The sequence below is a fragment of the Artemia franciscana genome, chromosome 14, assembly GCF_032884065.1.
Source record: "Artemia franciscana chromosome 14, ASM3288406v1, whole genome shotgun sequence".
Classification (NCBI taxonomy): Eukaryota; Metazoa; Arthropoda; class Branchiopoda; order Anostraca; family Artemiidae; genus Artemia; species Artemia franciscana.
Genome location: NC_088876.1, coordinates 12,352,238 through 12,370,406, shown reverse-complemented (window position 1 = coordinate 12,370,406; position 18,169 = coordinate 12,352,238). Strand labels below are relative to the sequence as shown.

Sequence of the window (18,169 nt, the reverse complement as noted above, 5' to 3'; positions counted from 1 at the left end):
TACAATTGTCCATGGGAAAAACAATCAGTATTAAGATCTATACCACATATACTAGCTGTTGGGGTGGCGCTTTGCGCCATCCCAACACCTAGTTGGTGGGGCGCTTCGCCCCCCCCCAAGCCCCCCAGCGCGTGTAAGTCGTTACGCGCCATTGTAGTTGTGTCCCTGTGTCCCACCTGTGAATATAGATAGATTTATATATGTGTTTCAAACTACGTAAAAATTGCGAATATACAACATTCTTGGCTTTCCCATTGTCTGTGCATATACAAAGCCGTATGTACTAATAATGACGTCATATGCAAACGCTCTTTTTACAAACAAACAAACATGCATACACACAACTCGTTTTTATATAAATAGATAGATAGATAGATGCAATACAAATTAACTGCGTAAAACTTGCGAATATACAACATTCTTCGCTGTCCAATTGTCGCTGCATCTAAATAGATTGTCAGGTTTACCGACCCTCGAACATGCAACGTACAATTGTCCATGGGAAAAACAATCAGTATTAAGATCTATACCACATTTTTCTAATGATTGACCTTGAGCTTTGTTAATGGTGATTGCAAATGCTAATCGAATTGGGAATTGCAATCTTTTAAATTGAAAAGGCCGATCCGTTGGAATCATGGGAATGCGAGGAATAAGAACAGCCTCACCCTCAAAAGGCCCTGTCAAGATTGTGGCCTCTATTAGGTTTTCCATTGTTTTTTTTACGGCAAGTCGGGTGCCATTGCAAAGCTTTGGTGGGTTTATATTTCTTAAAAATATTATTGGTACGCCTATTTTTAGTTTTAGCACGTGTGGTGGAAACCCTGAAAGATCTATGGAATTTAAAAATTCAGATGGATAATTAACCGTTTCATTTGGTTCCAAAACTGTGTCGACTGACTTGTAAAGGACTGCCTGGTCTCGAATCTTGGTCAAAACAATATTGTTGATTTCGTGGACGTCTATATTTTTGGGTGCGAGAATCGCTCTTTCACTTAGCCATTTATTATTTTTATAATTTTTTAGAATATTCGGAAATACTTTATCAATCAATTCATTTTTGGACGTCACTAAATTACAGAAATCAGCAGGTAGTTGTATACGTCCTGAAATTGAGTCTACTGGGAGCTTTCCGTTTCCAATTGCCAGCAATTGATCTGAAAATGTTTGACCAGAGTCATCGTTTTGCAATCGGACACGCATATTTGTAGTTAATTTTAATATTTTTACGTGTGCCTATAAATTAGAATTTTTCAGGCAAGCATTCATTTCGTCTGCAGGAGTTGATCTAGGTATTATAGGTAATGTTTGCCTGAAATCTCCCGCAAGCAATATTAATGTGCTGCCAAAGGGGTTTCGACTTCCCTCTCAAATCTTTCAAGCATTGATCCAGAGCCTCGAGCGATTTTTTGTGTGCCATTGTGCACTCATCCCAAATAATAAGTTTGCATTGCTGCAATACTTTACCCATCCCAGATGATTTGGAAATATTGCACGTGGGAGTTTCTGTAGAATGCAAATTCAGAGGCAATTTCAAAGCGGAATGAGCAGTTCTTCCACCAGGCAACAATGTTGCGGCTATTCCGGACGACGCAATTGCCAACGCTATATCATTTTTTGATCGAATTGATGCCAGAATCAGTTTTATCACAAATGTTTTACCAGTACCTCCTGGCGCATCCAAAAAGAAAATTTCTCCAACGTTGTTATCGACACAATGCATTATCGTATCATAAATGTCTTTTGGTTCCGACGTTAACTTGGAAATGTTATTTTGTACATACGACAATAGATCACTCGTACTGTAACTTTGTTCACGATCCAATTCTACACATGTCGAAACAGCAGCGATACGGTTAGGTGAAGGCATTCCCAAATCCTGAAGAAGTTTGTTTGCCATACGTACGCACAAATCTTCTATAATAACTAAAGTGTAGTTATAAATTTCTGATGTAAAATCAAAAGTCATATCCGACGTCTCTAACTGTTTTCGATGGAGTATATCTTCGGACATTTTTGACTTATATTTTTCCCATAACTCTGTAGGAGCTGATGGAGAGCAAGTTGTTAAAATGATGCCAAACAATGCACGAATTTGACTTTGGGTTGACGTTTCGCACGCGTCATTGATGCAGTTATCCCAGTGTTGGTCATTCTCCAATAAATTCAGAGCTTGGCATGCACTACGGTAAGTGTCATGTATAGTACCGTTTACAGTTCTCAAATACTCAAAGGATGTCGGACCGGGTACATTCACCAAAAGCAGGCGTAGAAAGAAGCATTCATGTTGATTGGGGTGAACGGTGTAGAGTCTTCCTATCGTGGTATCTTTGAAGATGGTAGGTTGGCCGTCGACTGACTTACCCTGTTTTCGACGTTCAAATACTTTATTTTTAGTATTCCACGTATAATACGAAGGCACTTCAGTATACAGCAGTTTTTTTGCAAAAGAATCATTTTTGCAAAGCGAAAAAAAAGCTGTTAATGTTGTATCCGGTGGATTCAATACTCTTTGTTGCACGTTGGTTTCCGTGAAATAAACACGTTGACCATTCTGTAAATGTACCGCTAAGTGAACAACAGCTGGACTACGTTCATGTATCGGAAATGAAAGAATTCGCCAAACAGCTTCATTACTGCTTATGTATCTTCCAGCCTGATATTGTACGATTTCGTCGAAATCTTTGATTTCGGGCTGCAAGCCAAAAACTGCCATGTCACTGCCTTTGTTGACGTATTTACATATGTATTTGATTGCCTTTACGGAGTTACAGTATTCAACGTTTATGTGTGCATTAAATGTTTTTGATAATAATGGGGAATATGGAACAACCCACTGGTTATCTACTTCGATGGTGGTACCGTTACGCTTCTTTATTATTGCTGTTTTACCACCATCTTCAGTAGATCTTCTTCTATATTGTGGGTAACCATCATTGCCAGTAATTGTGTTTGATACTAAAAGTCGAGGATATTGCTTTGTGCACCTTCCTTTGGCCATGCATGGTGAATTTTCGTTCAGTGCACCGCAAGGTCCATGTATCATATTTTTTACAATAATATCATGTAACCCCTTATCGACATTTTTATCAGGTATTTCAGCGGAAATCACATCATCAATTTCGTTCGAAGTAATTTTTTTATGTAGCCAGATTAGTATATGTGCGTGTGGCAAACCTCGTTTTTGCCATTCCACTGAGTACATCCAGCATCGCACTGACCCAAACACTTCAAGTTTTACTATGTAGTTTATCAGTGATTTCAACTTTTGCCGGAAGACACGGGCCGTAATGTCATGCCTATGAACCGCCGATTGTCCTTGAAGTAAAAGCTGCAGTATCTCGTCCCAAGATTGATTACATGTAAATGTAATAAATAAATCTGGACGACCATAGAGACGAACATACGCAATAGCATCTTGAGCATATTCATGCATATGACGGGGACTGCCAGCATATGACGAAGGTAAAATTGTTAATCTTCCAACGTTTGTGGTATTACCGTCATTTATAACTGCATCTCGCAAATGAATGTATTGTTCAGAGCGGAGCTTGGTCTGATTCAGGCGGATATATAGCAAACGTTCTGATTCAATTTTAGCATACATATCAACGACAAATTGGTGAAACAATTCACGGCATTTTAAAATATAATTTTCTTCATCCTGCCGAATCATTAGTCTATAGGAATAATAATGCATTGCACTGCATTTCTTATTCATTTCTTTGTTAGTGGCTGGATTCATCAATTTAATATTAAAGTGATAGCCGTTGGCTCCATCCCAAAAAATGATAGGATATTGTAGGGCATCGTAGCATCGATGAGTTTCAGCAATTCTTAACAACTGAGCGTTTCGCTTATGAAGAATAATATCTCGAGGTAAAAACTGATCACCGACCATAACGATTGCCACTTCGTCGATAGTTGGAGCATTGTATCTACGCACATGTTGGCCAGGAGGCGTTTTGTCAGCGGAAATAACAATTTTATGCGTATCAGTAGGCATCAAATCGATGGCTGTTTTGAACAGACGCACTAAATTATTATTTTCGTGGAAAAGATGTTGCAATTGGGAAACGATTGTCCTTTCAACGTTGGGAGAAATTTCGCAACGTGCATTCAATTCAGAATTTCTATCACTGATGAAGTACAATTGTAAAAATTTATGATTCTCGCCTGAGAATGGTAGAAGGGACCCTGCTCTACGATAAATTTGCCCTTTTACTTTGAAAGTAGACATAAATTGATCTGGATTTTCGATTTGGGCTCCAAACGACGTCATTTGGAAACATGAGTTATATTTTCTGATTTGTGACAAAAAACGCTTAGATTCTGACGTAGTTCCAGTAAGGAAAGTCTTCAATGGCTTTGGTGGTGCAGCCAATAGAGGAAGTTTAACTTTTCCTGAGGCGCAACACATTCCCATTGTTTCACCATTGAATTTCAAGGCCTTGCAATAGGGACAAATTTTAGACATTGTCCCGATTTGAACACATCTACTCAAGCTATAATCATCGACTGGGTTGTACCTGAATGCCAGGCGATAACTTTCAGGTTGCTCTGATTCCTCGGCACGCTTTCTTTTCTTACTTTCTCTATCAGCAGCAAGCCTGATTTCTTGCTGTTCTTGTGATTCCTCGGCACGCTTTCTTTTCTTACTTTCTCTATCAGCAGCAAGCCTGATTTCTTGCTGTTCTTGTAATTCCTCGGCACGCCTTCTTTTTTCACTTTCTCTTTTAGCAGCAAGTCTGCTTCCGCGTTGCTCTGGTAGTTCCTCGGCACGCTTTCTGTTCTTTCTTTCTCTATCAGCCTCAAGCCTGTTTCCTTGCTGTTCTTTTGATTCCTCGGCACGCTTTCTGTTCTTTCTTTCTCTATCAGCCTCAAGCCTGTTTCCTTGCTGTTCTTTTGATTCCTCGGCACGCTTTCTGTTCTTTCTTTCTCTATCAGCCTCAAGCCTGTTTCCTTGCTGTTCTTTTGATTCCTCGGCACGCTTTCTTTTCTGACTTTCTCTATCAGCAGCAAGTTTTTTGGCATAGACTCTTTGAGCATCTTCATCGGCTTTTGCCATTGTAAGTTCATCAGTCATTTTAAACTTAAATATTAATAGATTTCTACGTGAACATATGTCTTAAATATCTTGAATGACGTCACCGTCGTAGCAAAAATGACGACAACTAACTTGATGACGTCGGTCAACACAGAAACATAACGTCACCTGACAGACAGACAGACACACAGACAAACAACTTATCTATATCTATCTTCTATATATATATATATATATAAATAAGTTGTCTGTCTGTCTGTGGATCAGGTGACGTCATGTTTCTGTGTTGACTGACGTCATGAAATTAGTTGTCGTCATTTTTGCTTTGATGGTGACGTCATTAACGGTATTTGAACGCAAAACCGCGCAGTTAGATGAAAATCCACATGGACAGCGAGAGTCAAAACATATCAAAACTGAAAATGATAGCGATGATGATTGGGTTTGGGATTTTGACTTGGATAAGGTCATCAATGCCTACCAGATTTAAGTTAAAAAAACAAAGGTTCGTCGATATGTACTTCATAGTGACGCTGAAAAATAAAGAAGAAAAAGAAAACTGAAAAAAGAAAAAAGGTAAAAAACTAAAAAAAAACTAAAAAGAAAAAACACTCAAAGAGAAATTACAGACCGGGACACAAATGACGACCGAGACAGATGGAATATAAATGACGACCGGGACACAGGGACATAACTACAACGGGGACGCCGGGGGCACAGGCGGGATATATAAATGACGACCGGGACACAGGGATTGTTCGAATAGAAATTACAGACCGGGACACCGGGACACAAATGACGACCGGGACACCGGGACACAGGGAATATAAATGACGACCGGGACACTCAAAGAGAAATTACAAACTGGGACACCGGGACACAAATGACGACCGGGACACAGGGAATATAAATAACGACCGGGACACAGGGACACAACATTAGAATAATGAAGTACAGATCTGAATACGGATTGTTTTTCCCATGGACAATTATATGTTGCATGTTCAAGAGTCAGTAAACCTGACGATCTATTTAGATGCACAGACAATGGGACAGCGAAGAATGTTGTATATTCCCATGTTTTACGTAGTTAAAAACATATATTTATATCTATTTCTATTCACAGGTGGGACACAGGGACACAACTACAATGGCGCGTAACTAATATGGCGCGTAACGACTTACGCTCGCGGGGGGGCCTGGGGGGTGCGAAGCGCCCCACCAACTAGGTGTTGGGGTGGCGCGAAGCGCCACCCCAACAGCTAGTATATATATATATAAAAATAAGTTGTCTGTCTGTGTGTCTGTCTGTAGATCAGGTGACGTCATGTTTCTGTGCTGACTGACGTCATGAAATTAGTTATCGTCATTTTTGCTTTGACGGTGACGTCATTCAAGATATTTAAGACATATGTTCACGTAGAAATCTATTAATGTTTAAGTTTACAATGACTGATGAACTTACCATGGCAAAAGCCGATGAAGATGCTCAAAGAGTCTATGCCAAAAAACTTGCTGCTGATAGAGAAAGTCAGAAAAGAAAGCGTGCCGAGGAATCAAAAGAACAGCAAGGAAACAGGCTTGAGGCTGATAGAGAAAGAAAAAACAGAAAGCGTGCCGAGGAATCAAAAGAACAGCAAGGAAACAGGCTTGAGGCTGATAGAGAAAGAAAGAACAGAAAGCGTGCCGAGGAATCAAAAGAACGACAAGGAAACAGGCTTGAGGCTGATAGAGAAAAAAAGAACAGAAAGCGTGCCGAGGAACTACCAGAGCAACGCGGAAGCAGACTTGCTGCTAAAAGAGAAAGTGAAAAAAGAAGGCGTGCCGAGGAATTACAAGAACAGCAAGAAATCAGGCTTGCTGCAGATAGAGAAAGTAAGAAAAGAAAGCGTGCTGAGGAATCACAAGTACAGCAAGAAATCAGGCTTGCTGCTGATAGAGAAAGTAAGAAAAGAAAGCGTGCCGAGGAATCAGAGCAACCTGAAAGTTATCGCCTGGCATTCAGGTACAACCCAGTCGATGATTATAGCTTGAGTAGATGTGTTCAAATCGGGACAATGTCTAAAATTTGTCCCTATTGCAAGGCCTTGAAATTCAATGGTGAAACAATGGGAATGTGTTGCGCCTCAGGAAAAGTTAAACTTCCTCTATTGGCTGCACCACCAGAGCCATTGAAGACGAATGAATGCTTGCCTGAAAAATTCTAATTTATGTTGTCTGTCTGTGTGTCTGTCTGTGCATCAGGTGACGTCATGTTTCTGTGTTGACTGACGTCATGAAATTAGTTGTCGTCATTTTTGCTTTGACGGTGACGTCATTCAAGATATTTAAGACATATGTTCACGTAGAAATCTATTAATGTTTAAGTTTACAATGACTGATGAACTTACCATGGCAAAAGCCGATGAAGATGCTCAAAGAGTCTATGCCAAAAAACTTGCTGCTGATAGAGAAAGTCAGAAAAGAAAGCGTGCCGAGGAATCAAAAGAACAGCAAGGAAACAGGCTTGAGGCTGATAGAGAAAGAAAGAACAGAAAGCGTGCCGAGGAATCAAAAGAACAGCAAGGAAACAGGCTTGAGGCTGATAGAGAAAGAAAGAATAGAAAGCGTGCCGAGGAATCAAAAGAACGGCAAGGAAACAGGCTTGAGGCTGATAGAGAAAAAAGAACAGAAAGTGTGCCGAGGAACTACCAGAGCAACGCGGAAGCAGACTTGCTGCTAAAAGAGAAAGTGAAAAAAGAAGGCGTGCCGAGGAATTACAAGAACAGCAAGAAATCAGGCTTGCTGCTGATAGAGAAAGTAAGAAAAGAAAGCGTGTCGAGGAATCACAAGAACAGCAAGAAATCAGGCTTGCTGCTGATAGAGAAAGTAAGAAAAGAAAGCGTGCCGAGGAATCAGAGCAACCTGAAAGTTATCGCCTGGCATTCAGGTACAACCCAGTCGATGATTATAGCTTGAGTAGATGTGTTCAAATCGGGACAATGTCTAAAATTTGTCCCTATTGCAAGGCCTTGAAATTCAATGGTGAAACAATGGGAATGTGCTGCGCCTCAGGAAAAGTTAAACTTCCTCTATTGGCTGCACCACCAGAGCCATTGAAGACGAATGAATGCTTGCCTGAAAAATTCTAATTTATGGGCACACGTAAAAATATTAAAATTAACTACAAATATGCGTGTCCGATTGCAAAACGATGACTATGGTCAAACATTTTCAGATCAATTGCTGGCAATTGGAAACGGAAAGCTCCCAGTAGACTCAATTTCAGGACGTATACAACTACCTGCTGATTTCTGTAATTTAGTGACGTCCAAAAATGAATTGATTGAAAAAGTATTTCCGAACATTCTAAGAAATTATAAAAATAATAAATGGCTAAGTGAAAGAGCAATTCTCGCACCCAAAAATATAGACGTCCACGAAATCAACAATATTGTTTTGACCAAGATTTGAGACCAGGCAGTCCTTTACAAGTCAGTCGACACAGTTTTGGAACCAAATGAAGCGGTTAATTATCCATCTGAATTTTTAAATTCCATAGATCTTTCAGGGTTTCCACCACACGTGCTACAACTAAAAATAGGCGTACCAATAATACTTTTAAGAAATATAAACCCACCAAAGCTTTGCAATGGCACTCGACTTGCCGTAAAAAAAAACAATGGAAAACCTAATAGAGGCCACAATCTTGACAGGGCCTTTTGAGGGTGAGGCTGTTCTTATTCCTCGCATTCCCATGACTCCAACGGATCTGCCTTTTCAATTTAAAAGATTGCAATTCCTAATTCAATTAGCATTTGCAATCACCATTAACAAAGCTCAAGGTCAACCATTAGAAAAATGTGGTATAGATCTTAATACTGATTGTTTTTCCCATGGACAATTGTACGTTGCATGTTCGAGGGTCGGTAAACCTGACAATCTATTTATATGCAGCGACAATTGGACAGCGAAGAATGTTGTATATTCGCAAGTTTTACGCAGTTAATTTGTATTGTATCTATCTATCTATCTATCTATATAAAAACGAGTTGTGTGTATGCATGTTTGTTTGTTTGTAAAAAGAGCGTTTGCATATGATGTCATTATTAGTACATACGGCTTTGTATATGCAGAGACAATGGGAAAGCCAAGAATGTTGTATATTCGCAATTTTTACGTAGTTTAACTCCTGCAGACGAAATGAATGCTTGCCTAAAAAATTCTAATTTATGGGCACACGTAAAAATATTAAAATTAACTACAAATATGCGTGTCCGATTGCAAAACGATGACTCTGGTCAAACAGTAGACTCAATTTCAGGACGTATACAACTACCTGCTGATTTCTGTAATTTAGTGACGTCCAAAAATGAATTGATTGAAAAAGTATTTCCGAATATTCTAAAAAATTATAAAAATAATAAATGGCTAAGTGAAAGAGCGATTCTCGCACCCAAAAATATAGACGTCCACGAAATCAACAATATTGTTTTGAGCAAGATTCGAGACCAAGCAGTCCTTTACAAGTCAGTCGACACAGTTTTGGAACCAAATGAAGCGGTTAATTATCCATCTGAATTTTTAAATTCCATAGATCCTTCAGGGTTTCCACCACACGTGCTACAACTAAAAATAGGCGTACCAATAATACTTTTAAGAAATATCAACCCACCAAAGCTTTGCAATGGCACGCGACATGCCGTAAAAAAAAACTATGGAAAACCTAATAGAGGCCACAATCTTGACAGGGCCTTATGAGGGTGAGGCTGTTCTTATTCCTCGCATTCCCATGATTCCAACGGATCTTCTTTTTCAATTTAAAAGATTGCAATTCCCAATTCGATTAGTATTTGCAATCACCATTAACAAAGCTCAAGGTCAATCATTTGAAAAATGTGGTATAGATCTTAATACTGATTATTTTTCCCATGGACAATTGTACGTTGCATGTTCGAGGGTCGGTAAACCTGACAATGTATTTATATGCAGCAACAATTGGACAGCGAAGAATGTTGTATACTCGCAAGTTTTACGCAGTTAATTTGTATTGTATCTATCTATCTATCTATCTATATAAAAACGAGTTGTGTGGATGCATGTTTGTTTGTTTGTAAAAAGAGCGTTTGCATATGACGTCATTATTAGTACATACGGCTTTGCATATGCACAAACAATGGGAAAGCCAAGAATGTTGTTTATTCGCAATTTTTACGTAGTTTGAAACACATATATAAATCTATCTATATTCACAGGTGGGACACAGGGACACAACTACAATGGCGCATAACTAATATGGCGCGTAACAACTTACGCGCGCGGGGGGGGCTTGGGGGGGCGCGAAGCGCCCCACCAACTAGGTGTTGGGGTGGCGCGAAGCGCCACCCAAACAGCTAGTTTTTATATATTTAGATATATATATATATATGTCGTCTGTATATATATGTGTGATGTATATATACATACCTATTTTTTATGTTGAGAAAGTATTGGCTAAGATTACTTAAACAGCATGTATAATTAGGAAAACAATAAAAAATTTCCAGAATTATCTTTTTTCAGACTAATCTGGTTGGCTCATCTGTAGTTATTCGATGAAATTCAGTTTTGAATAGATCTGATTTTAAGTACTAGGTATCTAAAGCAAATGGACTTAACTGGAATGAAGATCAAAATTACCGTTAGCTCAACTTTGGTTCTAATAAAATCGTTCTGAGAACATATGTTTAGAAAAAAATAAAAAAATAAAATACAAACCTTAAAATAACCTCTAGCGTCATTATCCATTTCTCTTTATGATCATCTTTGATAGGTTTTTGCGAGTTATTGAAATTGGGAAGTTTTTCTGCTAGTTCGGTTAATTCAACAGTGTCCCTCAAAAGTCCTAGGTCAACTATCATCTCCACTAGAACTAACAAAGTTTCGCATATTTTGTCACAACAGATATCCGAGCGTCTTGAAATAACCAAGAGTCCCTATAAAATTAAAGGACAATAAGTAAAACAAATCAATTTGCAATTGAAACCAACGACTATCTTAGAGGAGAAACTGATAAGACTACAATTACTAAAAAAATTCGTAAAATCTAGATTGAAATTACAGAAACCTTTTTCCGTGCCTCAAGAAATGTTTGTTCACCGAGTACAGAATGTTCCTCTTCCTGTTTGAAGAAGCATTATAAATTTCAGTTAACCCCTTGAGCTCCTTATTGTTTTCTATATATTGATTCATAAAGGTGAGCCTATATTTCACGGCTTTTGTACACGGGATGATTGAAAACAACCAACTTTATTAAGCTTAATTTTTCCAAAAATAATTTAAAACTTGGTGCCTTAGGACTGATTAAATAAAAAGGAAACAGTGTTTCCAATTGAAACTAAGGAGAAATATTAAAACTTAAACAAACAGAAATTATTCCGTATATAAAGGGGTTTAGCCCCTCCTTAATCACTCATTCGCAATGCTAATGTTTTGGTGCTATAGAAAAGCTTTTAATCACAATTAAACGATCCTTGTGTTTCAAGAGAGGTTCTTAAAGAATTGAGCCAAAAAGTCAAACTTAAGTGCAAAGAGCGAGGAATTGAGGAGGGGAAGCCCCCTAATATACTCAAAATTTCTGTTCATTTTAAGTTTCAATGCTGTCCATTACTTTCAGTTGAAAAAACTTCTTCTTTTATTTAATTTCTGATCGTTTTTAAAATCATGCCGAGAAATTCGCCTCCTCCCTCTGTACAAAATATCCCCTGAAAATCACTCCCGGCGACAATTCCTCCGTGGGAAATTCCTACCACGTAGAACTCACCTCGGACAATTCCCTCCTCGTTGACCGATTGTTCTTCAAATCTCCCCACTGTGAAAAAATTTCCCGAGGAGAATTCCCCCATGTAAAATTCGTCACGCCAAAAATACCCCTCCCCCCAAACAAAAAATACCCCTGACGATTTCCTCCAAGCAAAAATTTTCCCACGGAAATTTCATCCGGAACATTCTATCTATATCCAAAATTGAGCAGCCAAAGAAAAAGTAAGGCAAATATTAAGAATTCCGTATATGAATTCCAAAAAATTTCCTTGTGGGAACAACCCCCTCCCCCCTGCAATAAATTCCCACCAACTCCGCATATTTACGAATAACAAGCATTATTAATAGACAACAGGCAATTGCATAGCTTACAGCCTTTCCTCATTGTCATTGGACCTTTCAACTATGCTGATCCAAATGGCTTTCTCAAAATTATGATCGAATTCGAATGTTATTGGGGAGAAAAGGGCATAGGATAGGAGATAAGTTGCCCCCCTCCCAATCTTTTTTGGTCACTGAAAAGGTGAACTATAGCTTTCAATTCCCGTTCGAACGAGTCTTCTCCCGATCTTCAAGGACCATTGGTTTGATAAGGTCGCCATTAGGGAACCTTCCTTCTGGCAAATAATGCAAAATTCCACATTTTTTTTAGATAAGCGCTTGAAACCTCTAAATTATCATCCTCTGATAGCGCGATTTTCATTAATCTGATGGTGTGATTTTCATTAGGAACGATTCATTTTTTGGAGGTGTTTCCCGCTTTTTCGAAAAATCAAGTAAATTTTCTCAGGCTCTTAGCTTTTGATGGTTAACATTAAACTTAATGAATGATATATATTTGAAATCAGCACAAAAAGTCAATTTTTTATCTATTGATTGCTATCAAAATTAGTTTTTTTTTTAGGGTTTCGGTTACTATGGGGCTGAGTTGCTCCTTACTTATAGTTCGTTACCAAAAATTGTCAGCTAATTTTTTTTTACTTCAAGTATTTCTCAGATGCATATTTTGAAATAAAAACATTTTTCAATGCTGTACAAAAAAAAAACTTGTTTTGTACTTGTTCGGCCTTCAACTGTTTCCCATATTTCTATACTTTACCATTTAATTTATGAGACTTGCTTTATTACGTTTTTTAAACTAAGATCTTTGGAAAGTAGTAAATTGTAATCAAGAGAGTCTTGAATTTATTAGATTTTATAGGATTTTTCTTTGATCTTTGCTCTCTGCCTAGGGACTTCTGTAGAGCTTGAATAATTGATGCAAAAAAATAATTTTTAGTTTCTTAACTTTAAAGATGATCCGCTTATTCCAGAATATACATATCCGTAAGCAAAAATTTTACAACAACAGAAAAAACATAAAAAATAGAGACAAAACATTGAAAATTCTTATTCCTTATTTTGGAACTTAAATCCTGCAAGATACACTTTTACTTTTATCCTCAAGGCCATAACTAAAATCAGTAGAGGTTCCTGTGCTACGATTAGTAATTCGCACATTCATGCACATAAATTAAGGATAAATTTGTCTCCCAAGAAGTAAGAAGGAGGCTATTTTGTTCGTCAAGTAAAATTATTTCTAGGCTAAAATAAAGAATAGAATGATTAAATTTAGCATCAAGTCCATAGGCAATGAATCCAGGCAGTAAAATATACAATTGAAACCAACAGCAGCATGCCCTCACCGGTAATGAAAAATAATTAACATACAATTGTCCCATAAAGGAATAAAACGCTTACTTGCAATAAAACCAAAAGATTAATTCCACCATCCCTTGTAATATAACAGGTTACACCAGGTGACTCAAAGAACTCGTCGACTGATGCAGCTGATATATTTGGCTCAGTCATAGACCTTCCCCGATGAAACTGATTTTTGCCATATATAGGGATTCCTTTGTTAGCAGAATCCTAAAGAAATAACAAGAATAAATTTATGAAACTAAGCAAGTACAGTTCAGGCATACATAACATTTAAAACACAACGTCAAGAATGCTTCCACATTTTTAATATTATTCATGTGTTTTACGCCTTCTTTTAAGATTTATGCTCCTACCTATGGGTTTATGAAACTCCTAAAAAGTCCGGTTCAAATCGTCCAAATTTGCCAGTCAAAATGTCAATACGATAGTCATTTTTTAACGGCGTAGCATTCCAAGTTTCAGTATTCATGCTCTTTAAATCATTGAAATTATTTTGTCATGAGGAAAAACAAAGATCCTGGATACCAGTGCAAGACGGGTATCGTCATATCACCTCAAGTCTACATCGAAGCGCTTAAGCCGGCATAGAACATGACAGCAAGAAGTCCCTGGGACCTCCAGTATGAATGGAGGTTTTGTACAGTCCTGGGTCCATCTTGGTCACAACCTGGTTTTCAGCACTTGACGACCTCTTCTATCAACAAGAGTTGAAATCCTGCACATATAGTCGCAAGCCTATTATTTCCGACTCATTATACATTCTTGTCTATAAATATTACGCTACTACGGGGAAGCAACCCATAGTAGATAAATTAGCTAGGAAGAGGTTTTTCAGTCCAAAAACGCTCACCAAAACAGATAAAGCCCTGAAGAATTATCCATTAATCAGAATCCCGTACGAATGCTGTGTCGTTTACTAGGCTATAATTTCCTAGAGGGGTGCGACCCCTCAAGTGGGAATATAGATGACCGCAAGGTCCCCAGACTTGCAAGTGCCCCGAAAGGGTCGAAGCAGCCTTTGGCAGAGGTCGTTGTCCATAGATTTGGATGTTACACCCTGCCGCAGTTGCCCTCCCATAGAGGATCCCCCCACAATGGTGTCCTGCGTTACCATGTAATTTAACCCATTACTGAAAGAATGTTTGTAACTCATGGAACGTGTGGACACGCCAGTAGGCCCCGTTGTGTGTACATTTGAGGGGCCTCCTTCCTCCTCCACCTGTATTTATGGCCCCGGACGATGGTACCTCATTTTCTACTACGGACCCTTAGGGACAAGGTTCCTCCTTGCTTCCTATGGAGGCACCCAACATATCTGTAGGGCCTTCCCCTATAATAATAATTTATTTTTCACCCACACGATACTTTAAGTAAATATGGTGGAATAAGAATAAAATAAAAAAATCACAAAGAGAAAAACAAATTTACGCACGAAATCATAGAAAGAAATTGATAAGACGGTGGTGAGGGAATAGGTGCGAAAAAGCTATAATGGAGAATTTTCTGTGTAGAATCTCCAACACTAAAGTTATATCAGGAACTGAAAATTTCCTAACAAGAATCCGGTTTTTGTCCAAGGTGGAAGTTACAGAAGAAACTTACACAATTTGAAATAAATTTACCGGATTCTTTTTAAATTACCCTTCTTAAGAAAGTGGAAAAGACCTAGAACATAAAGGACAGAATGACCACAGAAGGTAGAATAAAGTTTGGCCAGCGCAAGTCTATTATACTTCCCTCTGTTTGCAACAATCTTTGCATAGCCAATCTGGATCTTTTTACTGGTATCACAAAAAGTACGCTGACGCAAGCTCGAAAGATTGTTAGTAATAGAGATACCAAGCCAACGAATACAATCAACAAGAGGGATAGTGAAGTTATTACAGTGAAGGGGAGTAGCAGTAGTAAAGTTATAGGGAAGAAACTCACATTTCTCTATATTAAGTGAAAGGCCAATGTCAGAAAGAGCATCAGAAACAGTAGAGACCATTTGGGAAAGACCCTTTTTAGGACGGCTAATCAGATGCAAGTCGTCATACGCAAGATAAGAAACATCCGCAAGACCAGAGAGGTATGTACCTGAAATCTTAGCCAGCACACTAGATATACCAATATTAAAAAGCGTAGGGGACAGAATACCACCCAGCCAAACTCCTCTCCGTACCCTTATAATAGTGTCTGGTGCACATCTTAATTGACCATCACCTGGGGAGGTACTAAGTTGGTTGGGGTGGCCCCTAAGGAGCAGTAGACTCATAAAGCATTTTCAGAGTCCTTTAAAATAGGGTGGATTCCAGAGGTCACTTATCAGTTATCTCAATTTTTTGGCATTACCCTCATTCTAAAACAGTAGATTACAACAAATTGAGCCAGCTGTAAAGTCACAAATCGTAAAAAGGGATAATATTGTAGTCCCTTATGTGCTTGCATTAACGAGAATGGACAAAATTGCGCTGATATTTTATATTTTTGGAACAAAAATAATACCAAACGATTATAATACCAAAAACTTCTGGACAGCATAATATAGGAACCATGGCTTATATGTTTTAAGGTTCCGTCCCAGCTGTTCAATAAGTTTTTCGAAATACTACAATTCGAATTAACTTTTAGCTGGAATGTTATATCAAGGGATATTTATTAAGTTATATCAAGTGATATAACTTAATAGGTTTATAAAGAACTTGGTCACACCAAAAAACAGTGAATTTGTATTGTTTAGATTTTAGCCTCTATTGTTCATGCAGAAATACGTCTTTTCTATGGAGAAGATGAAAAAACTCGAATTTTATATCTATATATTACTTTCTGAATGAAATGGTCGTTTAAAATTAATTCAAGTTCAAGAAAACCAAACACAAAATCAAAAACAAAAAGTTCTCTCATGCAATATCCTATTTCAAACCCAATTACAGAGAAAATTAATAGGAAATTTTATTGGAGCTTAAAGTATTAAGGCGATAAGCATTAAAACATAGCGCACTATTAGCAGTCGTAGCGTCAGAGTCTAGGGGGGGGGGGGCAAAATTTATGAATATCCACTCACCATAGCTACAATTTGTTTGTTTCTGCTGTTTTGGTGAATCTGGTCAATCCCTACAATAATTTCGTGCAACCGTGCTTGGATACAGAAGACGGATTAAACAGAGACCTTAAGCAACATTTATTTTCTACGGGTGCATACTTTACAGAAACGTTTCACTTCACGAGCGTTTTGACTAGCAAAAACCCAGCTTTTTTTCACCTCTCTCAACTCGACCGGGCTTTCGGTACTCGCAGATGTAACTTTGGCTTATCATATCATTCGCTAGGTTACGGACAAACTTAACCAATTATAGTATAAATACACGCTACATATTTTTATCTAATATGCTTCAATTTTAAACATGTTATTCCGATACGTGTTTTCTATGCATTACCATGGTCAATGGACTCTTCAAGACTACATATGCAGGAAAAAAATGGAACGATTTTAAAGGAACTATCAAATTACTCTACGTTCAATATAGCTTATTGCAATTAATTTATGTCACTCACATCGAATGAAAAGTATTCTCTTTCGAGGAAAATGATTTTCATGGGCTATCAAACAGTTCGTGGTAAAGAACTGTAGTAAGGAGCGACCCGGCTCAATAGTAGCCAAAACTCTAAAAAATGGAATTTTTATATCAATAGTTACATCAAAAGAATCGCATTTTAATGCTGATTTTAAATATATAAGTTTCATCAAGATCATTTATACCCATCGAAAGTTACGAGCCTGAGAATATTTGCCTCATTTTAGAAAATAGGGGGGAAACACCCCCTAAAATTCATACAATCTTAACGAAAATCACACCATCAGATTCAGCGTATCAGAAAACCTAATTGTAGAAGTTTCAAGCTTGTATCTACAAAAATGTGGAATTTCGCATTTTTTGCCAGAAGACAGATCGAGGATGCGTGTTTATTTGTTTTTTGTTTTTTTTTCCCAGGGGTGATCGTATCGACCGAGTGGTCCTAGAATGTCGCGAGAGGGCTCATTCTAACAGAAATGAAAAGTTCTAGTGCCCTTTTTAAGTGACCAAAAAAATTGGAGGGCACCTAGGCCCCCTCTCACGCTCATTTTTTTCAAAATTCACCGGATCAAAATTCTGATAGCCATTCAGGGGCTCTTCCTCCTCAACGCCCCGCTCTTTACGCTAAAGTTTCTTACTGTTTTTAAAATAGAGTTAAGAGAAAGAGTCAAACTTTAGCGTAAAGAGCGGGGCGTTTAGGAGGAAAAGCCCCTTTCATATACTGAGTAATTTCTGTTCGTTTTGAAGTTCTAATGTTGCTCCTTACTTTCATTTTAAAAAAACTTGTTTTTTCTATTTAATCAGTTACAGAAATCAATTGCAATTGAACACAATAAGCTATATTGACCGCGAGGTCATGTAGCATCTATAGGTTCCCCTAGTCGGACGAGACTTCAATGAAAATTTTGTACCTGATTCAAAGAATAAGCAGATCCAGACAAATCAGTAACTGTTATTATTGGCTGAACACCACTTGCATTACCAGTAAGATTCGTCAGGGCTTTACCACTTTCTCTCTTCGACTCATCGTGCCCCATAAACCTAATAAAAAAAATATTCTTCTATTTAATCAAAAGTACGG

The 18,169-nt window shown here is 38.0% G+C and overlaps 1 protein-coding gene across 9 annotated transcripts in view; it reads right to left on the bottom strand.

Annotated features, from left to right (window-relative positions):
• Positions 1-18,169, bottom strand: part of LOC136035321 (protein unc-80 homolog) — a 287,805-nt gene that overhangs the window by 166,620 nt on the left and 103,016 nt on the right. For all 9 annotated transcript variants that reach the window (XM_065717033.1, XM_065717036.1, XM_065717037.1 and 6 more), the window contains 3 exons: positions 18,000-18,129; positions 13,568-13,738; positions 10,784-11,001 (listed from right to left, as the gene is read on the bottom strand). In XM_065717033.1, coding sequence (XP_065573105.1) covers positions 10,784-11,001; positions 13,568-13,738; positions 18,000-18,129 — 519 coding nt within the window. The remainder of the gene's footprint in view (positions 1-10,783; positions 11,002-13,567; positions 13,739-17,999; positions 18,130-18,169) is intronic.